We start from the raw sequence: 24451 nt of genomic DNA on the forward strand, positions 1-24451 counted from the left end.
CCCGGTGGTGCCGCCGTGCGGGAACGCCCCGCCCCACGGGCCGTGCGACGTGTCCGGACAGCCCGTCACCTGTCAGGGCAGGGAGCGTGCGTGTGAAAGCCTTGCTAGAGAAATTGCCTAAACGTCCCCGCATTCCTCTCGTCCCCACCGTGAGGCCGCTGTTGGCGGGGCGGCGCTGCTGCACGCGGTGCTCGGTGAGAGCCGGCGAGTCGCCGCGCGGCACCGCGGGGTGGGAGCCCCGAGTCAGCCAACGGACGGAACCCTCAGCGCCGGGGTGCGGTGACACGGCACCGCTTGAGCCGATCGGGATACGGGAGGCTGCGGGCCGTGCGGGGCAGACGTTCGGAGCGACGTGCGGGTGACGCCGCCGCGCGAGCTCGGGGCTGCCCGCCGCGTTCTGCCCGACCGCGGAGAAAAGAATGCGAGGGGACAGCGCCCGCCCTCCGCCGCCTCCACGGGATCCGCGCCCGGCCGATGGCAGCGGGGGGAGGCGCCGGGCGGAGCTCCGCGCTGTGCCACACGGCCGGGCCGGGCCCGGAAGGCGCCGCGCGGGGGGCGGAGCGGGGATCGGCGGCGGGGTCGGATCGGTGTCGGTGCCGGCGGAGCGGCCGGGGCTGAGGCTCGGCGGTGGTGAGCGAGGGGACGGGGAGCCGACGGGGCGAGGCCTCGCTGCCGGCCGCGGCCTCCGGGGCTCCTCGGCGGCGCGCTGCGGGCGGTGCTGAGGCCGCGGCCCGCCCTCGTCCCCGCCGCTCGGCCGCTGCGGGCTCCGGCCTAGAGCGGCCTGCGCGGGTTGCGCTGCGGGGCGGCCGGACGCGGGGCGTCGGGCAGCGAGAGCGGCTGCGGGAACGGCGCTTCAGTGCGGCCGGGCCGGGCCGTGGTGGTGGCACGGGGGGAAGCGGCGCTCGGAGGGGTTCGATCCGCGCTGGGCGCCCCTCCGTCGGCTCGGTGTCTCCTTCATCGCAAATACCGCTAAAAAACAGCCCTTGTCGTGGGAAAATCGACGGGTTTCGCGTTTCTGCCCGATGCTTCCCAACCTCCTGTTAGTTTTCTCCCCGCGCTCTTAGCAACAGAAAGATCCATTCTGTGATTCTGTGTTCCATTGTTCTCTGGGTCGGAGATGCTGAGCTGACAAGGCTGCCGTGTGCCTGCTGTGTCTTCTTCGGGCTCTCACGGCTGTGTCAGGCTGCTTTGCGTACATTTATTGCTGAATTCTCCTCTGGATTTCTGTGCCGTTGTCACGAACACAACCCACAGCCCTCTTGCTAGTAGATAGAATTGGTTTCCACACCAGCCAAAACAGCCCATTGCTTCTGAACGCTATGAAGCAGAATCCCGGTCACCCCTTATGTTCCCTCCCCTCACCTGCCCACCTGCAAGCAGTGTGGTTGAATTTCCTTCCCGTTTAATTTCTTCTTATTTTTGCTCGCTCTGTGCAGAGCCCCTCTGGGCGCTCACCCCCCTCTGGGTGTCTGGCTCTGATCTCTGGCTCTGAGATAACCAGCCCCATGCCTGCCGTCTGCTGCATGAATCTTTGATGATTATTTGGCAGTTTCTTTGTAGTCCCGTCTCAGATTTCACTTTGGTGTTTGTGATTTCAAGAAGTGTATTGTAATACCATGTACTAACCTGCAAGTGCCTTACAACTTTCTCATCTGGTCGTTTGGCGCGTTAATGATCTGCCAAGGTTTGTTCTGAGCATCATTTCTTCCAAAACAGATCATGATAGATCACCTAGAAGATCAAAAATAATTTTATATTCATGCTCCAATATGTTGGGGTTTTTTTGATGATTTGTTTTTTAAATAAGTATGGAAACTGCTGCAGTGGACCCTACTTTGAGACTGTGATCTGACTGGAGCACCTCCCCTATGAGGACAGGCTGAGGGAGCTGGGCTTGTTCAGCCTGGAGAAAAGAAGGCTGCAGGGTGACCTCATTGCAGCCTTTCAGTACCTAAAGGGAGCCTACACACAGGATGGGAATCAACTCTTTGAAAGGGTTGATAACAGCAGGACAAGGGGAAATGGTTTTAAGTTGAGGGAGGGGAGATTTAGGTTGGACATCAGGGGGAAATTCTTTACAGAGAGAGTGGTGAGGTGCTGGAACAGCTGCCCAGGGAGGCTGTGGATGCCCCGTCCCTGGAGGTGTTCAAGGCCAGGTTGGATGGGGCCCTGGGCAGCCTGGTCTAGCATTAGGTGGGAAGGTTGGTGGCCCTGCGTGTGGCAGGGGGTTGGAGATTCATGATCCTTGAGGTCCCTTCCAACCCTGGCGATTCTGTGATTCTGTGATCTGAGAGCAGCTTCTGTGAGCTGGACTGCGACTGAAGCACTTACTCAGCTGCTTTTAGGGCCTCATGTGCCTGTTGCAGTGCTGTCTTGACAGATAAACTGTGTACTTTGCAGTTTCAGATCTGCTTTGGATCAATGCTAACTTCAAATATATTGTCTCGGAATAAAGGATGCAATAGAGCTAAGTATATGTCATGCAATACATAATCTTTGTTATTCAGCCCATCTAGTAGCAGCACTGTGTGATTGCTCTTTCTGAAATCTCAGAGATGACTCGCTATCAAAAAACTGATTAAAAAATCCAAAGAAAATCTGCTGTTAGCTCATTTTCAGACCATGTTGTTTCCTCAAGCATAGTGTCCTAGAATACATTTGATTGAGACAACAAATTGTCATTTTACTGAACTTGTTACGGATTTTGATTTTTGTTGTTGTGCAGAAATTATTTAGATTGTTAAGGTGATCTTATTTGAAATGACAATTCAGGTGATCATTTCTCTTACCTGAAGGCTTGCACATTTGAGAAGTAAGCATTATTCTGTTTCTGGAATGTAGTAATTAACTTTTAGCCAGGAAAATGCAGATCCAAGGCAGGGGCAAAAATTCCTGCTTCTTATAGGAGAAAAAGAAAACATGGAACAACTGTGAGCAAGTTTGCTAGCTTATCCCTTCTGTCAGCAGCATTTTGCAGAAGATGGGCTGGAGAGGCTCCCTAGGAGACACAAGTGACGCTTTGCTTGTGAAATAATGTTAGGCAGGGTTGTTAAAGGTGTTTGGAGGTGGCAACCATCTGTTGTTGACACTCGAAAACTCTTCTCATATTCCTGAGAATCCACAGGTGGGTAAGTTGGCGATGGCTGTGAACAGTCGGTACCAACAGGTTGTCAGGTGTCCGTTACAATTTCCCCTGAAGTCTGGGTCCTGACAACTCATTACTTTCAAGAGAGCCCTTGAAATAGCCCTAAAATAGTTTTCATTGCTTTGCTTTAATGGTGCATCAGAAGGGCTGGAAGGTCGGAGTCGATGCACGCTGGCTGCGTGGCCCAGCCGTGCAGTGTGCTGCGGGTTGTGGCTCAGTGTGACACTGCCCTGAACTGTGTTGGTGCTTTTTCTGTGCGATAAGAGTAGATTTAATATCTCTGTTCAAATAGCTCAAGTATGCTTTTACAATTTGCTGTCAATTTTTTTCCCATTTTCAAAGTAGTATTTCCCTTTAAGAGCTGCCGGCTGATACCAAAGCAGGTTCTGCTGTATTTGGAACCTTGCCTTGTTAGAGGTTTTCAGCAGTGAGTGAAGATTTCCTTCTTTCATCCATAAGCTTCACAGAAGGAAGTGGTTAATACAACTAAACTCTGTGAGGTTATTCTCACCTCGGTAATCCGAGCACTGCTCTTGCATCACGCTGTTTGCACTGATTTGCAAGTTATTTGAGCAGATCGTTTTCCTAAGCCTCACAGAGGCTTTTCTCGATCGGTGTTTTGTTCAAGCAATAAATAAATCTGCTGACGTGTCCGTCCGGCCATATTTGCTTATTCTTGACCTTTGCTTTTTAGACATGTAAGTGACAGTTTCAGCCATGACGTTGTGTAACTGGGTGTTTATGCATTGACAAGCTTATTTGTATCTTAAAATTTGCGACTGTCCCAGTTGGTTAGCTGTGGGAGGTAGGGAAGGGTTTCAGGGTTAGTCATGGGGAAGCCTAACGCTTCGTCATCTTCAATCAGGGAGGGCAAGTATGGGCTGAACAGATTTTATTCCTGTGTGAGCAAACAAAAATAATAATAATATTTCATCCTCTTTCGGTATTGCTGTGACATACCCGTTGCTGTGTGGAGGAAAACCTCCCTGCGTTGTCGTGAGTGTGGTCGTTAGGACAGGTAGATGGATTTGGGTCTGGTGCTGACCTGTAGTTTGACTGCTTTGTGCTATGCTCCAGGTTCAGGGCTGTCCTAAAGCCATCCCGCAAGCCCCAGCCCACAAATACTGTGCTGACACACAAGGTATGCTGCCCTCAGCTCAGAGACCTGAGCTCCAACTTCCCCACCTGTTAGGAGGAATTAAGTACTGCAGCAGGGTTAGCTAGCTGCCCTTTGGTCTTGCAAAAGCTTTTTCAGCTAGGTATTAATTTGCTCTGTCAAACCGGTGCTCTCGGTGTGACTACCCTCACTTTAGATAATGAGGAAGTTAAGATGGAAGTTAAGAAATTAATTGCTCATTTGCTGTGCAGAAAACCTAGTGACAGCCTTCTCATACCTGAAGGCGCAGCTTCAGAAAAGGTGCAGTTGGTAGTGGTGGTGATGGCTGCATTTGGTGATCCTAAGGGTCTTCTCCAACCTGAGTGACTCTGAGGTCCCGGCGCTTCTCCCTCTGTGTTGTGTGTGTTCTCCAAACTTTCAAGGTGTGAGATGTCCCTTCAGGGGCTGCTGCTGTGGCTGGCTGTGTGCTGCAGGCCCAGCTGGCCACTTGCTGCCCCCCAGGGGCTGGAACAGTGTTGTTTTTACCGTCCTAAAAGAAAGGGGTCTTACGAAGTTCCAGAGTACATCCTGTTGTCAAAGGGCATCTGCCCACAGCTGGTGCCACCCTGAGCATCCTCACCTCAACCCTCTGTTCCTGAGCCTCGTCCAAAAATGGGGGAGGAATGTGGTGTTCCAGAGTTCTGCTTTGAGATAAATTTAAATGTTTAAGCTGTAGGTGGTAGAAGTCCGTACGAGACAGTATTGGGGTGCTTCCAGCCATAAGTGGTGCTTCCAGTGCCGTGGGCCCCTTGCAAGGCAAACAGACAGGAGGTGTGCAGACAGCAGTGTCTTACTCGTAGAACCTCTCAGGAGTCAACTTCAGTAAGCACCTCACAATGTTTGATGTGTTGTTCTAACACAGCATTCTATTTTCTGTTCATTTCAGACTAAAAGATTCAGATATGTCCTTCATATTTGACTGGATTTACAGTGGCTTCAGTAGTGTATTACAGTTCTTAGGTAAGTTTTTCCTGCTGTTTTTGTATTGCATGTCTATTAACCTATCTGCAAACTGAGGGACTTGTTAAATAGTAACATTTGTTCTAGTGTATATTCAGTATCACTCAAAAAAAAAGAGTTTCACTTATCTGAGTATTTCCATAATGTGTTCTCCACTCAATCTTACATTAATCCTGTAACCTCTTGAAAATTACTTTTTCTTTCAGGAACATAATGGGCTTGATTTTTTTTTTTAATACTACATTTAAGCTGGTGTAGTCCAGTTAATAAAGCTTCTCCTGATTTTTTTTTTCTGCTTTAAAGAACCAGACTCAATTATTTTGGTTGAATTCTTTTGAAGATGAGCATACAGGGTGAAATATTAGCTTTTGTAAAACGGGAGGAATAAAGAGCACAAGAGGAAAGGGAGTGTTACAGTACTTAGAAGAGGAACAGAAGTTGCAGATTAACATAGATAAAAAGGGCAGTTTACAAGTTCCAGGGATTCTATTAAAGTAAATAAAAAGAATTTGTGATTAATGGGTCACGCAGTCTGTGCCACCTGCATTTTATCAGTTGAAAGTTTAAACTTTTTCGCTTCACATTAGACCCTTGGCCTGCCATTGAAATATTAGTCAGTAAAACTTTAACTGAGTTGACTAATCTTTCTTATCTACTCTTACTTAGCCAAGCAGTGATTACTGCACGCTAACTCGCTTTCCTATACCTGGACTTAAGAAGTCTAATTCTAGTGAGAGATGCTGAAGCCTGCAGTAGAAAAGAGAATTGCCCTTTACATGTCCCTCTGATTCTAAAAAAAAAACCTTTTCATTCTCATGTCCCGTGTGAGAGTGGCAAAAAATGCAGTTATTTTACTATAGCTTAGTGGTGTTTCACTGAACTTGTAAGGTAAGTGTAAACTGGAGTTTCTTCTGTGACGTAAGTTTATATATGGAAGTGCTTGTTCAGTTCTCTCCCTATCAACATCAGTACTTTCACCTCTGTCCTGTAGTTTAATAGTTAATGATATTTGAGTATATGAGAAGGTGAGCTGGGAAATAAGAGTTGTATTTGAAAAAGAGCTATGAAAACACTCTGCAGTTCTTGTAGTAAAAAAGGTTATTAATGAAATAAGCTGCGGTATATGAAAGATATTCTTCCCTGCAGGTAATAAAGCGTGCCCTGGTGGAATGCAATTCCAGAGATTAGCTTAAAGGGGGGGGAAAGGTGAGCAAACAGCAGCAGTGTAAAGGTCAGGAAGATAGAGGTACATGTGATTGTGGATTGCAGCAGCATCCACAGGGGTGGCTGAGGAACCCCCTGTGTAACAGTGCTATTTAAAATCTGACAAAAATAAAGGATGTGCAAGGATAGCATATTTGATAAGAAGTCACCACCACTTTTGCCCTCATCAGGTTTGAACTGGGAAGGACCTTTCTCATCAGAAATCTTTCTCACTAGGCTAAGTGCGGCATTTGTACTTTATAATCAATATTGTAAATAGAAACTGGACAGCACCTGTGGATCTCTAGCAGTTCAAAAGCAGTTCTAAAACGGGCAATGCTGTGTGACCATGGGGAGATGCAGTGGAGCAGAGATCTTAGGGTGATCTGCACCTATGGAAAGGAATAAGGGCTTCAGAAACACTGTTGCTGGGTCCATGTACAGAGCAGGGCACTGCTCATAATGTGACCTTTGAACAGCTTCAGAGCTCTTGTTCCTATGGCACTTGGCACAGCCTTTGGCAGTAGGCAGGATTCTTGGAGTAGGATGTGTGGATAATTTCAGTGATAAAGTATACATCACAGAGTATTTCTGTGTCATCACAATGGCTGTCAAATAAACCTTTTTTCAGTGTATGCCACAATACTGTGACATTATTATCTAGTTTGTTTCTTTTTTTTTTTTTTTGTCATAATGGGAGGGAGTTGAACAAAACATACTCTTTTCCTGACACAGGATTGTTGATATTTTAGAGCCCATTCTGTATCATAGAATGGCTTGGACTGGAGGGAAGATTCATTTGGTCATTTGTCATTTGAGAGGGCAAAGCAAGCTACTCTGGCAAAATTTAGTTGAGTTTTCTTTTAGCTTTGCACAGATAAAGTAAATGCAATTATGTGTGACACATTTATATCAGTCATGTGCCTCTCTCCCCAGATGCCACTCAGCATCACATAAGCTGTGTGTAGCAAGCATAGCTGTGATAAGCACAGGAGCAAGTATGAATGTGATCTGTACAAGTAGGAGAGCACCTGCTGATAAAGGGCATTGATAAAGTGCACTGTGGAGCTTGACAGGTCTGTATTTTGTGCCATGACTGTACAACTTTTCTCCTGGGAGTAAAGTCATCTCTAGCATTAGAAATAGTGACTGCACATGGATGCTTCAATTAGCAATCACACTCTCTATTGACAATCACACTCTCTATTGACTGTCACAGCTATGCCAACAGAAATCTGTAAGACATACGTGTAGGAAGGTGTCTTGGTCTTGCTGATTAGCAGACCACACAGGATCTGTGAGAAGCTTATGCTTAGGAGTGCTGAAATATGCCATTGCTGTCACTCTAAATGTTTGTATTTTATATGTATGTGCTGTGGGTTCCTGTTGGACAATGCTACTCACTGATAGAACTGATTATTCAGTAGGTTATTCTTTGTTGCAGGACTGTACAAGAAATCAGGCAAACTAGTTTTTCTTGGACTGGACAATGCTGGAAAAACTACACTGCTGCACATGCTCAAAGATGACAGACTGGGACAGCATGTCCCCACACTACACCCCAGTAAGTTAATGCTCCTAGTTTCCTTGCTAGAAAGTATTGCAGGAAACCTGATCATACATCACAAGTAATTGGGGGGAGACGAAGAGTAATGGAATTGAGAAATTCTGAATTACAGAAGCTGTGAGAAATTGAGACTTGAAACATTTGAGGGCAGCTTTTCTGGATATTTGGAAGGTTAGCATTTACATACACTGTTTTGATTCTCATTGACTCAAAGGTTGCTCTCTGATTGTTACCATGGTAGCCTTGCAGGAGGAAAAGTTCAGCAGAGGTTAAAAATATGGACTGGTGAAGTCCAAGGAGAAGGTGAGCAATTAAGCAAGGACATAACAAGGAGTGACCTCTGACAGTATTGCATGTGAAATTTCATCTATGTGGCAAACCAAATGCCAGAGCTACTTATTGTTTTTGAAATAGGAAAGGGAGAAATCATGTGCGGACAGACATTCTCTGCTGTTTTCTTAACACTGTAGATTTTTGACATTTGTTTTAATTACATTTTGTTGTTACATAAATGTTACTGATTTTGAAAGAAATTGTGTCACTCTGCTATATTTCTTGAGAAACAGAATACTGAAAATAACAAGAGAAAGTAAAATCTGTGTCCTGAGTACTCAGGCTATTATGTGTGATAGAATACTGTAGTAGTATGTATATAATGATATGTAATCTTCACAGAGAACATAATTCTGTGTATTTGTAGCTTCAGAAGAGCTGACAATTGCTGGTATGACTTTCACTACTTTTGATCTGGGTGGACATGCTCAAGGTAAGAGAATATGTTGACTCATTTAACTGCATTGAATTAGAGTTGTTTACAGTCAGTTTGTCTCAGATCAGAAATACGACCATACTGCAGAGATCAGCTTCCCACACTCTCTTTGGTAGTGTTAAAAACATTCACTGCTCTGTTCCTGTCTCTGCCACATACTGTGCTCCCAAATACAATTTGGCAGGAGCTGCAGTAGAGCAGGATTTTTTGACTGATGGTAAGTATTTTGAGAAGGATTAGATAGTTTTTGTTTTAGAACATTGAATTTCTTGTGTATACCTTTAACCTCTGTGCTTCAAACTAACATTTGTTGATGTAATTCTTGGGGAAACACATAAAGGTTCAGTACATCAGCGTGTGCATGTGAGATAGAGTGGTGATAACAGCAGAGGGAATTACGCATTTGCTCCATTATCTCAAGCTTTATAAAACATGGAATTGCATCCTGAAGACTGACAATATACACTAAGACTTCAGAAATACTTGTGGCTTCTTCACTGGGGTGCATTGCTCTAAGTTTGGGGATAATTTCCATTGGTTTTATTTCACTTCTTCCCTGTAGCTCGCAGAGTGTGGAAAAACTATCTGCCTGCTATTAATGGCATTGTGTTCTTGGTGGACTGTGCAGATCATGACAGACTGCTTGAATCAAAAGAAGAGCTTGATGTAAGTTTAATTATGTTTTTGAAAGTCTGGATTCTAACTTCTAAGAAATAAGCTCAAATTCCCCATGTTCAACAGAGCTCTCCTGCCCTCCTGGTAATCTAGCAATTTCACCTTTAGCATCTTCAATCCCATCTAGTTGTATTTTGGTTCTTTCACCCTCTACCTATTCATTACTGTGTGCACTGTAGGTAGGTGAACATCTATTCTGCCAGTTGAATCAGTGTTACTCCATTTATGATATTTTCTATGTTGTGAATGAGTAATTTAATTTATTGCAAACAGATTAAACAGCTCCCATCAGTTATTTTCATTGCACCAAATAACGGCGAATTTTGCTGCCCTTACTTCTTAGAAAGACCAAGTTTCACCAAATGTCTTAATTCCACTATTATCATTTTATCTTAATATAAAGCCCTAAATCAAACTACATCCTAAAAAAAAAAGCTTTAAATCAGACTATCTCCTAAAATAGTCTCTTTCCCCTTTCTCCTTTCCTTTGCAGTCACTAATGACAGATGAAACTATTGCTAATGTGCCTATCCTAATCCTTGGTAATAAGATTGACAGACCTGAAGCCATCAGTGAAGAGAGGTTACGAGAGATGTTTGGTCTGTATGGCCAGACAACAGGAAAGGTAAAGCTCCTTTTTTTTGTTAGAGATCTCATGTTTACCCTACAGTTTTGTGTTGATTCTGGTTCACTCAGCTACACAAAATAAATGGTTTTTAGTTTATTATATACTCAGTACTTAATAGGCTTGTGTGAAATAAATGCTGTGCGTGTTAGAAGCATCCCTACTGCAGCTTCTATTCATCATTTCCAGTAACACATTTTGCCAGGGAAAATGTAGTTGTACTAAGTATAGATTTCAGTACTTGAACTACTTCTGTGCAGTACTTTTAAAAGGTGAACGTCTTTTCAAAGGCTACAGTTCTAGTAGGAACTAAAAGAGAAAACTTGATAAAGTCCTCCAGTAAGTGATTTTTCTCATTTAAAGTGCAGATTTAGTACAGTTTATTACTTAGCATATTTAACTGAAATTTAGAAACAGGGTTATACTTCTGCAGAAATCTGAGTTTGTAGGTTGTGGAAAAGCATTCCTACCAGCAGATTTATGTTACCCATCTTTGTGATAATTCAGCTCTCTTTGAAGTAAACACAGTGTACTACTTGTAATGGAGTTTTGGGTACAAGGAATTTAAAAGAAATTACATAGAAACAAGAATTGCGTGGGTTAGTTTTAGAATAGGTGTAATGGAATATAAACAATTATTATTCATTTCTTTTTATCGTTTTGTTTTGTATCTTGCTCTGTATTTTACAACACCGCATGCAGTCTGTGAAGTAAGGATCCTGTAGTGAGCCTCCAGTTGAGCAATAGCTTTGTCACACTGTGCTGCTCTTGGCAAGAAAGCAACTTGCACTCTGACTGCGGTCAGGCCTACAATTTGTAGCAAATGCTCTTTTTATCTGCTTGGAAAGCTGTTAGAAACATTGCAGGGAACCGCTTCTGAAAACTTGAGTCTAAGCTCTCAAATTCTCTATACAGATGCTTGCTTTTGCACTCAGGTGCCATGCAATTTATGCTCTCTGAATGTGGCTGCACATGAAAATATGCTCAGGGATTGTAAGCCTGGCATTGTGTGCAGAAGTTTCAGTCACTTTCTTCAAAAGTTCTAACATCAACCATAAGTTAAAGAATGGCATTATATAGAAACAAGTGTCAGTGCAAAGTAGCTGTCTCTTTGTGAAGATAATATCATTTGGAGTACTTCTGTCTCTTTGCAGGGCAGTATACCATTGAAAGAACTGAATGCAAGGCCACTAGAAGTGTTCATGTGCAGCGTGCTAAAGAGACAAGGCTATGGAGAAGGATTCCGTTGGATGGCACAGTACATTGATTAATGCCAAGATCACATTAGTACATCCTGTCCCATGTCTGAATATTAAGTCTGCTCCTTATTTGATCACTCAGTGTACACAACTTGGATTCATTTGACTGTTTAGTTATAAAAGCATACATTTTTACATAATTGTATCTCCTATGCTAAATTGTAAGTGTGAGGATTGAGAAATTCTTTCAAGCAAGTTTGTAAGTTGAAGCACCACAACATGTTAGCTTTCTAATCCCATACAGCATTCTTTTGAAACTTTTAATTTAACAAGTCTCCAGCACCATTTTTGGACAGAGCAACTTTCCAGTACAGTATGTTTGAATGCACTTTTTAACAGCTAAAAACTGCAAACGTGAAAAATATTTAATGCTTATCATGTTAAATTTTTTTATGTACTTTTTTGAAACTGGTTTTATAACTTTAGAGTATATAACCATCTTTCAAGGAATAATAAATAATTAGCTGATGGATAATTGCATGATGCCTTACAGTTTTCAATAATATACTTTCTTATGCAACGTCATGCAATAAATTTAAATCCAGTTTTTGGCAACTTTAATGGAAAATGTTTCATTTTAATGTGTCTTAACTAGTGAGGCTGTCTGACGATCTGAATATGGGGGATGTTTTCCTGAAGCACAGAAGGCCACAAAGTACTTTCATTGTATATTAAAGGGTAAGGTGTTTCCTTCAGACTACCAAATTGCATTTCCTTTAGGATTTTACATTAATAGAACTCTAAACTGATGCCCTTATAACTACCACCTTTAAAAAGTACAAATCACGGAAATCAGTTGTGCCAATGTAGATCTTGAACTAATGTAAAAAGTGGTCTTACTCTACTGGTACCTTGACTTAAACCCCTGAAATGACACAAAAAATATAATTAACATTAGTACTACACTAAATTATTCTGTTCTTTAAGTAGATTTGGATTCTGCCAGAAGATTTGTCTTCTGACAAGAAAAAAAAAAAAATTGCTGCTATTGCTTGTGAAAATTTATCAGCCCACACCTAATTGGACAATTTTATTTTTGGTGTTCTGAGTTGGAACAAGATGGATTGTTTTCTGCAGTTTTGCCCTGAAGCTTAGTCAGAATGGCAGTTGTTGCGTGCCCAAGTGGCTTGTTTCTGGGGTAAAATTTCATTATCTTCAGTGCGTGTTTCCAGACTTTTGACTGTTTTTTCCCCATCTCCCAGTGCATTAGCTCCCTGAGCAGGTTATTTTCTAAGAAGGAGAGGTGACGCACGTAAATATATCGACATCTTGTTGACACTAGCTGACATTGCCATGGAACTGTGATTTGCGTTTCTGTGTGCAGCAGGATGCTTTCTTCTGTGATGTACCTAATGAAGGTAGGGCTTCAGCCCTGGGATCATTGTTTCACTGCGGTGGGTTTGGGTTTCACTGTGTAGTGTGTTTCACCTTTGTGCTTTCACTTTTCACAAGGGTGAAAAGTTTGAACTGCTACAGATGTTCTTACAGAATCCCAGGACTGGGACTACTTTTTACTCACTGTTGTAGATCTTCTCTAAAATGCTTTAGGCCCTGTTCAAAATCCATAGCAGCAAACAAATTTCTGTCTCTCTTGGTTTCACAAATAATTTTCTCTCTTAAACTAGTTTGAATCTCAGATTTAAAGCCTACAGACTTTAAATACGAGCCTGTAGTCTCTAAATAGGCATATGGTGAATAAATAAGGTGTATTCCTTGCCCAGATCAGGACTTGTGTGATTAAATAATGATGGTGGTTTCCCCTCAGTCCAAGGTTGTGCGTCTGAATCAGATGAATAACCCATAACCTAACTAATATAGATGATAGCTGGCACTAGTTACAGCACAATCTTGCAAAATTTTAAGCATACTTTGTGCATGGTGAAGAACAGAAGTGAGGCTGTCAGGTAGCATGAGTTAATTCTGCATTTAAACTAGTGCTTTGCTGCAGAGCAGTGCCTCTGTGTCAAACTGTAGATAAGAAATGTAATCTTACAGGTGTGTAGACAACATGTGAGTCTTTGCTCCTTCCAGCACTTACATTTGGGGAACACGAATCTTTCCCCACCCCACAAATTTTTCTCATAATGGTTATAATGCAACAGTGTAAATACTCAAAACTACTTCTTGCAGTCACGTAGCTATGTTGAAGGGGGAGATTTGGGACTGTGCTGCCTGTGTTGATGGAAATGAAGCTGGAAGTGGAGTTGTGCTGCTCTTGTGCTCCTCTCTGGAGTGGGGAGTGCCTGCAGACCCCTTCCATAGGCTGAGCCATTCCACAGGTGTTGGAAGAGAGAGGGGTCCTTTTCAGCTGCCACTCAACCTACTGTGAATAACATGAGCTGTAAGGAGAGGGATGATGGTCTTAAGAGCTAAAAAAGAACAGAGGCGATGCTGCTTTAAAAGTGTGTGTGTGAAGGGTAATTGTTAGCGTTACGGAAATACTCAGATTTCATGTTTCATACTGTGAGATGCTAGTTTAAATGTGGTTGTAATAAGGGCATGAAGAAATTTGGACCTTTTGTTTTCTGTCTGGGTATTGTAATGGTTCCCATTGTGGGAACAGCTGAACAACAGTCACTAATAATCTCACTGTTCTTTCAGGAGAGGAAATATTTCCTCTGTAGTTTACATTCTGTTGTGCACATGAATGTGAATGGATGTTGTGTATCTTTGTGTGAAGACTTTATTAATAGAAAAATACACTCGTGAGAGTTTTTCTGGTGGTTTTCATCCCCCCAACCCCTACATCTCCTGTACCTTTATTTCTGGAGGTTGCTTATTCCTATGACTGTGACCAGTCCTACTTACTTACAAAAGAAGCAACGTTCACACCCAGGTCTGACTTTTGTGAATTACTTTTGCACTCTTGACTATGCAGATTTCAATTAAGCATCACTTTAAAGAATGTGAGAAAGAAAACTCATTAATAAATATGTCATTTGTGGAGAGTCTCAAATTTGCTTTTACACCACAACTTTAAGACAGATGAGTGCAGATTTCTAAGATATTAACAACAACTGCAGACAAAACGGCCCATATTTCACTGCGGTGACCCCATATAGTGGCATCTGTGAGTTGAATAAGATTTATTTTGCTTGGATTTAATCAGACACTGGTTTTAGTATGTACTGTGTAAGTGAGGGGCATTGCTGCATTTCAGTCTTGGTTTAATACATTTTTTTAGCAACAATTACTAGCATTGAAGGTGGAAAAGATCTTTGACTGTTCTCATTTACTCTCGTCCAGACCAAGACTATTTCATGAAGTGTATTATCTAATGCTGTATTCAGTGTTCAGGTACTGTCTATGATGTGCCAAAGATGACCTATGGCATTCACTGGAATATAATACGTGCATGTATGCGAGCTTTGTTGTGTTTTAATAGTTGGAATTCAGCAGCAAATAGAGCATTTGACATCTGCTTATTTGTACCTAAAGTCAACTCAGAAAAACAATATTGTTGTTCTTCTGTCCCAGTGAATTCACAGGTCTGTTTCAAGTAGAATTGTTCTCTCTCATTTGTACTGTCAGCGTATTTGGTTGTCACCAACCAAAGTCCAATATTTCTATTGACTACAACATGCTCAGACTTAGTGTAAATAATGTAATCATGAGTTATGGACTTATGAGATGCATTACAAACAGCCTAATCCATTGGCTGTCGGTGGGGACGTGTAATTTATTTGCACTTAGATAAACCACTTTTGCACTAGTATCTCAGCGTGGAACTAAACATTTTTTGTTTTGAAATGTAAGTGCTCTAAATGTTTAAAAGCATAATTTATATAATAAACTGCAGAGGAAAAACTAAAGATGAAAGTGGTCTTAAACATGTTCTTAATGTGGTGTTTCTTATTATTATGATGTTATCACATCCCAGGCTTAAAATTTAAGTATCAGCAAATAAACTTCTGTGTTGGAATTTGAAGAAAAGGAGTTCTAAGCAAGTAATTCTTGTCAAATAATTACATTATCCATGGACAAGAAGTGTTCTGGCATAGCACACATTCTGGTAGTGACTGGGGGGGTTTTTCAGCTGGCTGTAATAGCAGCTCAACCTGTTCTTCATCAGTGTTTCTGTTCATGTCTGCATGGAAGCAGATCCTTAATGCAGAAAGCATCACAAAAAAAACCCCAGACATTGCCTTTGTTGTGATATTTAAATGGGATAGAAGGATCCAGTTTTACATACAAATGATAACTGTCTTTACAGCCTTCCATGCGATTTTCATTCTAGGATCTCAGGGCTTTTTCATGCAAACGCTGCCTGGCCATCCTCGTGCTGCAGAGGGCACTTGTCCTTGATTAACCGTGAGGAAAATGAAGTCCAGAAGGAACTTGTCATACCTGGTCACTGCCTGAGTGAAGGGAGCGCACAGAGCCACCAGCAGCAGTCTGAAGTGGAGCAGTGCCTCAATGAACCTGCACCCTGCTTGTCCGTGTTCTAGAGAGAAGAGGAAATGTTTGGTTTGCATTTGCTCTTAGCAGTGTAACTGTGCTTGAGCACCCAAACCTGGGAGTCCCCTGGCAGGGGTGTGCTGTGACAGCTGTCAGTCTGGGAAGGGATCAGTCTGGCTCCTGCGGTGCTGCTGTCCTGGTGGGGAAGCTGAGCTGTCGATGGCATTTGCTCCTTGGCAGCTAATGGCTGGGGACAGCTGTGGGACAGAGGAAGGAAGAAATTATCTGGCTTGAAAGATGGGCCCCTTGTCAGAGTGCAAAAGGGGAGAGCAGTTCTCAGTAGCCCCGATGGAGCATCCCAGTGCTGGGGGCATCGCTTGGGGCTTCGGGCTTCTGACCAGAGATAAGCATGAGCTGCAGGATGTTGGATGGGATTTGGGGCTCTTGTGGCTGCTGGCACTCAGAGCTGGGCTTTGAGCTGAGCATATGTTTGGTTCCAGCCCAGGGCCTGGACGCCATTTCCTCACTGCTTTCCTGGAGCAGGATCCTGGGTTGGGTTCAACTCCATGGAACTGTGGAAGGAAGGTTCCTGGATGTGCCACCATTCTTCTTGCTGTTGAAATTAAGGAATTTAAAGCAAACCTTTTGGAAGCATTGTTACTGAGATGCATTAACACAGAATTGCAGAGGACATCCAGTGAAAGCGCTCAGTGGGTTCTAAGGGAAAAAATCAGAGAAAAGGAATTTGCAGGGGAGAGAGAAATCTTTTTTAGTGTGAGTAAACACGTGGAGGAGAAGTTGAGATGCGTGGCCACAGCAGGAGAGCAGCTGGAGCTCCGGGAGCTGCTGGGGGGCACAGTGCTGGGGCACAGTGGGAGGAGGCACCACATAAAATAAGTGTGATGGCACCACATAAGATTTTTTAGAGCCTATGCTTTTTTTAATGGGCATCTGAGATGCTTTTAGAGCTGGCCTAAGGACGACGGGTGTTCCTACGAATCCAGCCCTCCCGTTGGCTGCCTCCCACCATTGCTCTCCATGCAACTCCAGCACACATCCCCGGGAGGAGCGGTGATGCAATGGCTGTGCCTGGAAGTGTGTCTGCACGGAGAGCACGGCTGTGATTTGCACTTCTTTTATTTTACTCCTCCTCTAGTCCTGCCATCTGCTGTTACTACTTCTGTAATGCCATTTTCTTTCCTCATCTCGAACTTGAATTGTCTCTTCAGTTTAAAAAGCAGTATGACTTTTTTTTTATTTTTTCCCCCAGGCTGCTTTGGGGAGCTTTCGTTTCTCAAGAGGTTGATACTTAAAATACCAGGTGAGGCATCTGCCAAAGCAGGAATTCTGCTTGTGTTCTCCTCGCTTCTGTCAGACAGAACTCTAGAGAGAGCCAGGAAAAGATTTACATCGTGTTTGCTGTTATCCTGGGAGAAGCAAGGGAAAACCAGAAAGCTGCAGTCATGGTTAGCTGAAGTTTGCTGAGGTCCCTCAAGCTTGTTTGACGGCAGCAAGGAATGTGTAACAGATCCGTATGCATGTGACTGCTGGATGAATTCTATTTATGTCTCTGCAAACATGCAATTATGAAATGAGCTCCACGTGATGATGCTGGTGCCGTCCCTGTGTGACCTGATCAGCTGTCCCTGGGGTTTGCTTGGGTTTAGCTTGTAGAACGTGGTGCTGCTGGAAGGTGTTTGTTGGAAGGTGGTCAAGCAATGGGACGTGGGAAGCACCAGCATGAATCACAGAACCAGTAGGGCTGGAAAAGACCTCTGGGATTACCAAATCCAATCCCAACCCATTCCCACTGACCATGTCGCCAAGTGCCACATCTCCATGTTCTGGAACAGCTCAGGGATGGTGTCCCCACCACTCCCTGGGCAGCTGTGCCCATGCCTGACCATACCCACCATGTTAGCAGGTAAGAGAGAAGGCACTATGAAGTGGATAATTTGGGTGTTGTCCTCTTTTCCACTGTAATTCCAGTATGTTTGGTGTGTCTTGGTAATAAGCACAGAAGTTTTCTAACCAATGGAATGCTGATTTCAGGAAACTCAGTAGTCCTGGCTATTCCAGCAACAGGTACATGTCCCACTGTACAGGTTTCCCTGCTCAAGCAGCAGGCAGCCTGTCAGCAAGATGCACTTTCTTCATGAAGGAAGACCACAAAAGCAAACGTGCCCATGGTGCAGGGCTGGGCTGGCAGGGATGAGCCAGAGTGCAGCGCCTGCAGCCTGGGACGTTTGGGCTGGCAGCCACTGTCTGCTTGGAGTCTGTGTACCCCTGGGGGGCATGGCAGCCGGTGATGCAAACGGATGAGTCACCTTTAAAACAATGGTTTCTTCGTGCACAGTGACTCAGGATAAAAGAAAAACAGGTTTTTCAATAAGCTGAAGCCTGTGAGATTGCAAAAAGAAGTAATGCAGGGGGATGTATTTAACCCTGTGCTGAAAGGATGACATTTTTTCCTAAAAGTAACAGAGTGCTGGGGGAGGGGGGGAAGGTAGGGCTGGTGTGGGGCTGTGTGCAGCTGCATCACCTCTGCAGATCACACAGGCCAACATCTCCCTGTGTCCCAGCACACGTGGATGTGTGTGCAGAGCAAATGCATCTTCCATGGGCCAGCAGCACGCAGCGCAGTTTTAGTGCAGAAATTACCAGCATAGCAATCTGAGCACGAATCTGCACACCTGAAAAGGATTTCAATACATCAGAACAGCAAGGTGAAGGGGAGGATAAGCCATGGACTGTCGACAAAAACGATGCAGCCAGATTAACCAAGCATGCTCCCAGCAAAGGTCCTTTCCTGTACTCCATGCGTTTGCATGGGGACAGCAGCTCCCCTCGGCCCCTTCCTTGCAGCGTTTTACTGCGCAGGAGGAAGCTCAGATCCTCCAGCGCCAATGTGCGCGGGCAGGACGGGCTGCTCCCGCAGTTCTCCATCCATAGGTGGCAGCAGCCCTTACATCTGTCACCTCTCAGCCGCTGGCTTTTTTCTGCAATGATTTCCAGACCTTTGGTGCACGATGCTGCTGCAAGAAATTCTTTCCGAGGAACGAAGCATCCTTCGAGCTGTTTGCTTGATTTTCGATGAGGACAAATAGCAGAGAGTCAAACTTGATGGTAGCAGGAGAGGAGAGTTTTGTTCCAGCACAACTTGCTCGCAGGTAACAGCAATAGGACGGGAGGTGATGGCCTCATGTGGTGCCAAGGGAAGGTCATGTTTGGTGTTAGGGAGCTCCAACGAGCAGTGATGCATGGACACAAGCTGCTTGGAGAGTGGGGGAATCTCCATCCCTGACAGTGTTCCAGAGCCATGGGAATGTGGCACTTGGGGACCCAGTTACGGTGAAGATGGACTGGGGTTGGGCTTGGGGATCTTGCAGGTCTTTAATGATTCTGTGATATTGGTCAATAAGTTACCAAAGAAAAATGATGTTGGTGGCATTGATGAGGAACTCAGTGCTCCATCCTGCAGGCAGGATGAGAAGGCCAATGGGCTGCAGGCTAGGAGAGCACCTGCTGCAGGAGGCAGTGGGTCACTGGTTGTAGCATGGGGGATGTAATGGGGAATGCTGTGAGTACTGAGGCTGGGTAAGACCAGAGAGCAGCAAGTGTGGGGCAGGATGGGGCTGTGCTCCTTCAGCATCTTCAGTGATGCCCCTCTTTAGGAGAACAGGGATGTGATCACTCCAGCTTTGGCTGGAATGCACTTTTTTATCTGCAAAAATGAATCCTTCCTTTAGTTGAATCGGGTATTCTTCTCTTCCTGAAGGTAATCTTCCCTTTGGCTGATGGGATGTTCCTGGAGTGATAGCAGTGGTAAGATGGGTTTTTGTCAGAGAGAAACAATCTTAAGTGAAATCTTTCAAACTGTAATGCAGTGTTTCTTCAGGTGTCCAGGCTGATGGGCAGCATGTTGTAATGGTTGTCATGTTGAGATGCTCATCATGTTGAAATTGTCATCGTGTTGAGATGGTCGTTGTGTTGTGATGGGCAGCTGTTGAGAGGCTGACACATCTGGCCTCTCCACCTTGGCATTCCCCAGGAGCTGCTCCACACCAGAGATCAGAACGAAGCCCAACTGAGTGTAATGGTGACGAGCTCACACTGCAGGCAGAATTCCACCTATTTTGGTGCCTCAGAACCCAGCAAGGACAAGAGACTGCTTTTACAGATGAGCAGAGCCTCTCAGCTTGTCCTTGACAGCTGCAGATAACGGGAAGATGAGGGCTTAATTACTTTGTAATTAAGCTGATGTTACCATCTTATGTCTGTTCAGTATCTAACACAAAATGAGCTGCTGATTTTTGGTCATTCATTAGGAGGCAGCAGCGTGGGGGAACACAGATGGGTGGGGATGGGGATGGGGTCCTGCCTCCAGAGGCTGAGGAACAGCCAAGCTCTGCATGCTGGGAGCTCCTTTCCTCACTGGGAGGTTCTCAGGGAGCAATTTCCATCTTGGAGACACTACAGAGCAGCAGTTGGTTGCTGCTGCAGCACAGAGCTCAGGCTCAGGCTATCACTGTGCTGTTCCAGCTCCATCTGTGCCCACTGCCATGGCACACGGAGTGCTGGCAGGTCCTTCCTGAAGCAGTTCAGTCTCTTTGGAAGCCTCCAGTTCCTCCTGGCTTGGGCTGCCTGCACTTCCATCCATGGAAACGGTTGGTTTGGTAATTTGGGGTCATTGCTGCATGCGATGGTGTGGGTGCAGAGCACCATCCTGGTTGGCTGCAGGGAATTTGGGACAGTCATTAGAGGAGCAAGGTGAAGAACAGTGCTGGGTCAGGACTGCTGCAGTCTGGGGTTTGCCTTCAGCTTTAAATCTAATGGCATCACAGGATGGAAAGCCAACTCCTGGCAGTGCCATTGCACCAATAATGTTCATCCCAACACGGGGGCAATGCATGTCCCTGCTGCAGCCCTGCAGCCCCAGCACTGCTGCCTCCACCTGGGGCTTTGTGTCCCCCTGCCAGTTTGGCTCTGACTGTCAGGCTGGAATGAGTCAAAACTCAGAGCAGAATGAGATGGCAGCACTATGCTGTGCTGTGGAATGGGGACTGCTCTGATCTGTGCCCAAAATGGGGCCCTCATCTGCAGGACTGCAGCATGGGAGCCATCCCAACATCCCTCCCTTTTGGGGCAGATTTCAGGTGATTGCACTGCAAAACCTCTTCCCGAGGCCAAACTCATGGGAAATGGAGTAATAGCATCACCTGGAGCCAACCTGTAACTTTTTTCCCTGTCTGGACTGCTGGGCTCCTCACATGGGAAACAATCCCTTCTCTTTTTTTCTCCACGTAAAACAATCCCAAGTGCTCGGTGTGTGTTTGCCATGCGCGCATCCCATGTGCACGGTGACATTTCTCATCCTTCTGTTAGTACAGATGCTGCAAAGGCAATAATCCTGAAATGTCACAGCTGCAGATTCATTCCACACAGATAAGATGGGGCAGTTAAATAAGGAATCACATAATACTTAAATATTACCTAGAGGACACCAAAATCTGCAGGAAGAGAACAATACAGCGCACAGCACCGGTGTGCTCAGCATTGCTGCTCCACCTGAGGAGCACTGAATGCCCCGAGATGGGCAAATGAAGGGAATTTCATTGGAAACCTTGGGAAAGTGGGCAGGCAACTCATCCCAATGAAGCATACAGGTGGGGAAATGCTGAATGCTACACTGAAATTTTCAGTGCTCCCCCTCCTTTATACCAAGGTCACCCCAGTGGGGTTCCCCGCTCCCAGGGCAGTGCACACCTCCTGCCAGGCACAGCCCAGCTGCCCTTTGCTGTGGATGTTGTTATTTGGCTTTTCGACCCACCTTTCTCTCCCTGTTTCCTTGATCAGACCATTCCAATCCCATCACAGGGCTGCTAATGACCGTGCTGCACCAGCAGTACTTTAACCTCTGTGTTTTCTCCCTGCTTTCACTGTCAGCTTTATATAAAGTGGCACTTAAAATACACACGTAGTCCGTTATTTTATTGCAGCTGAAGGTGCAGCAGCACCTCCTGCACCAAATCATGCATGTGATGCTCAGCAGAGCACTGGGATGCACACAGGGCAGCCTGACCCCCCCGCAATGCAATCAGTCCCCCCACGTCCCCCCTGCCATCTGCTCTGCCCTCTGCATGGATACAGCCCATGGGTGGGCGATGGGCTCGATGAGGCTGCATTAAAACCATCCTCATTCTATGTGTGAGTATTCTGGCTTTTGCCTTAGGAATGGGGAAGATGGTTGGAGCGCACTGGCCAGGGTGGGTGAGACATCAGCAGCCCCTGGGACAGCAGATCACAGCCGGATCCTTGGGCTGACGTAGGATGTTTCCCTTGTTTCATGGTAAGTTGGAAGTTTGGGTTTTTTTGTTGTTGTTTTTGGGGTTTTTTTTAGAGCTTTTTTATTATTCATCTGTTGCAATCATGGCAAACACATCATTTCACAGCCCTACATGGAAATCCAAAGCCAAGGAACTATTTTTAGAGCACTAAATGCCTCCCCACGACGTATTAACTGTGGAAGAATAAATACTAAAGGCGCTCTTGTCACATCTGAGGTGGCTGTAATGGGGAGAGAAAGCAACGTTGTGCCACCAGCACTTCATTAAACACAACGAAGGAGATCCTACTGCGATTCTTTCAGGGGAGGCTGAGGGGAAATTCATTCACTTCCACATCCATGGCTGCAGATTTACGGGGACATCTCCACCCCACTGGTGTTTCACAGTCGCAGAACTGTGTGGGTAGGAAAGAGCTCTCAGATCCCCCATCCAACCCCATCCCTCCACCATAACCACGTCCCCACGTGCCACATCTCCATGGGTTGGGAGCACCTCCAATGCCCAGCGATGGAAATTCAGTGCAAACCCTTTGGGCAGAGATACCCACACAGTTTGGTGGTACAGAGCACGCCGATATGCACGCACACGTAAAACACTGCTTTATTGACTGCATTTGCCAACACATTGAGGAATGCAAAGGTTTCGTTTTGTTGTTTTGTTTTGTTTTTCTCTCATAAGCAATGGGCCATGGTCCCAATGTGTATTAAAGCATACACTGTACCTAAACAGGATGAAAATAATGGCAGACAGAGCTATTCCAAGGCAACACAAAGAGCATGCATAATACAGTCTCACACAGAACGAGTCTGATAACATTATATTGCTTTAAGGATTAACTAACATGGAAAATGTACAAAAAGGAGAAATAGGTTTTTGCATTAATGAAAAATACATTTTTTTTTCTCTACAAAGGAATTTCTAATACAAGAAAATAAATATTGCAACATAAGCCAAAAATAATTTAAAATTGCTCTTTTCAATATATTTTCAATATTTCTCTTTTCTATTAACAAATGGCACATCACGTTCTTTGAAACAAAGAAAACAGAAGGGTTTCCTCCTCCTGCGACATTCATATCGTTTCCTGTGACTGACGTGGGGTGGGTCTGGGCTGTGTGCGGATGGAGCAAACGGGGCGACCCGGAGGAACAAAGAGCACCAGCCATGGCAAGAGGGGAGAAGAAGGATGGATGGGTTTGGGGAGCGGTGCTGTGAGCGGGGCTGAGCCAGCACTGTGCTGGTGCCGGGGCTGCTGGATGGGGCTGCCCCGCTGCCGAGGCGACGGGCGCTCTTACAGTGCAAACTGCAGTTTATACATCTGAAAAGACAATATTTTTTCTCTAGCAAAATAAACCCCTTAGATTTCTCTTCATCTCAAAATACATTTTACAGCATCATCAAAAAAAAAAAAAAAATACGGCCCTTGTGCATCGCTCTCATCACGCAGCCCCCGGCTCCTCCCGACCCAGTGCCAAACCACACGGCCGTGCTGGGGCTGTTCCACAGGGTCCCCCCGTTTGCTTTCCTGTACTGAGAAGACGAGGAGTGCAAAAGCCGATGAGTGGAGCTGTGTACAGTGAGAAGTTGTGGATTGCTTTTGTTTAACCATAACTGAGTGAAGCACACGGAAGCAAGATTCATTAAAAGGCAGCATATTGATTATTGGTATGACTCTTATACTAGGATACTGTAGCTAAAGCTAGCAAGCCTGATAAGATAAACTAAGTCCTATTTACTGTATTTAACATTATCTGAACATACCGAGCCTTATTTAATGAGCAGATTTTCATTTCCAACCTCGATGGATGAATTTCTATGGGAGGTGGTTCCCGTTTGACCGATCCATGGTTCTGCTCCCCGCGACGCAGCCGTGCTCTGGATGCTCCATCCCAGCTCGGGGGGCACCAAGGGCTGCGTGCTGCCTGGGGTCAGCCGGGCTGCAATCTGACCGCTAATAAGGACTCTCTAAAGGCTGATAAAGCTGATCTACTCTAAAACACCGGGACAGTCGGTTAAAGGAGTCTCAGAGTATCAGAAGAAAGCTCACAGTGAAATGAGCAAAAAGCACTGGAAATCAAAACGGAGGGGCGCAGGCTCAGCACCCCTTCAGCAAGCTTGGAACCTAACGCCGCAGCAGTGTGCATGAGTGTGTCTTTAGTCCTTGGTTGCTAAATAACTCCCAATTGTTCCTAGTGACAAGTTTCCAGTTTCTGGCTGTGCTGCTTGACTGTCAACGTATTCTTTGGCATCCACAAAAAAAGATTTGACTGTTCTGTTGGACAACTGTAAGGTTTTCTGTTTGAAGTGATGGGTTTAACCAGTTGCAGAAGTGTCCCAGGTTAGTTAG

The 24451-nt window shown here is 45.1% G+C and overlaps 1 protein-coding gene across 3 annotated transcripts; it reads left to right on the plus strand.

Moving 5' to 3' along the window:
• The first annotated feature begins 8 nt into the window (after positions 1 to 8).
• Positions 9 to 11834, plus strand: SAR1B (secretion associated Ras related GTPase 1B). Of its 3 annotated transcripts, none has more exons than XM_031598397.2 (7): positions 9 to 274; positions 5188 to 5261; positions 7909 to 8028; positions 8732 to 8797; positions 9363 to 9466; positions 9969 to 10100; positions 11255 to 11834. In XM_031598397.2, the coding sequence occupies exons 2-7, from the start codon at positions 5204 to 5206 to the stop codon at positions 11369 to 11371; spliced, it is 597 nt and encodes a 198-aa protein (XP_031454257.1). In that variant the 5' UTR covers positions 9 to 274; positions 5188 to 5203; the 3' UTR covers positions 11372 to 11834. The 3 variants fall into 3 exon arrangements, with proteins under 3 accessions (XP_031454257.1, XP_031454256.1, XP_031454255.1); XM_031598396.2 differs by having other exon boundaries at positions 9 to 194; XM_031598395.2 differs by lacking the exon at positions 9 to 274 and adding an exon at positions 475 to 630.
• Positions 11835 to 24451: the final 12617 nt, after the last annotated feature.

The sequence above is a fragment of the Phasianus colchicus genome, chromosome 15 (assembly GCF_987193195.1).
Source record: "Phasianus colchicus chromosome 15, bPhaCol1.hap1.1, whole genome shotgun sequence".
Classification (NCBI taxonomy): domain Eukaryota; kingdom Metazoa; phylum Chordata; class Aves; order Galliformes; family Phasianidae; genus Phasianus; species Phasianus colchicus.

Coding starts and splice junctions, on each gene's coding strand:
- SAR1B (XM_031598397.2), top strand. CDS start 5,204: ATGTCCTTCATATTTGACTGGATTTACAGTGGCTTCAGTAGTGTATTA. Junction 8,798..9,362: donor TCTGGGTGGACATGCTCAAG/GTAAGAGAATAT, acceptor TCTTCCCTGTAG/CTCGCAGAGTGTGGAAAAAC. Junction 10,101..11,254: donor ATGGCCAGACAACAGGAAAG/GTAAAGCTCCTT, acceptor GTCTCTTTGCAG/GGCAGTATACCATTGAAAGA.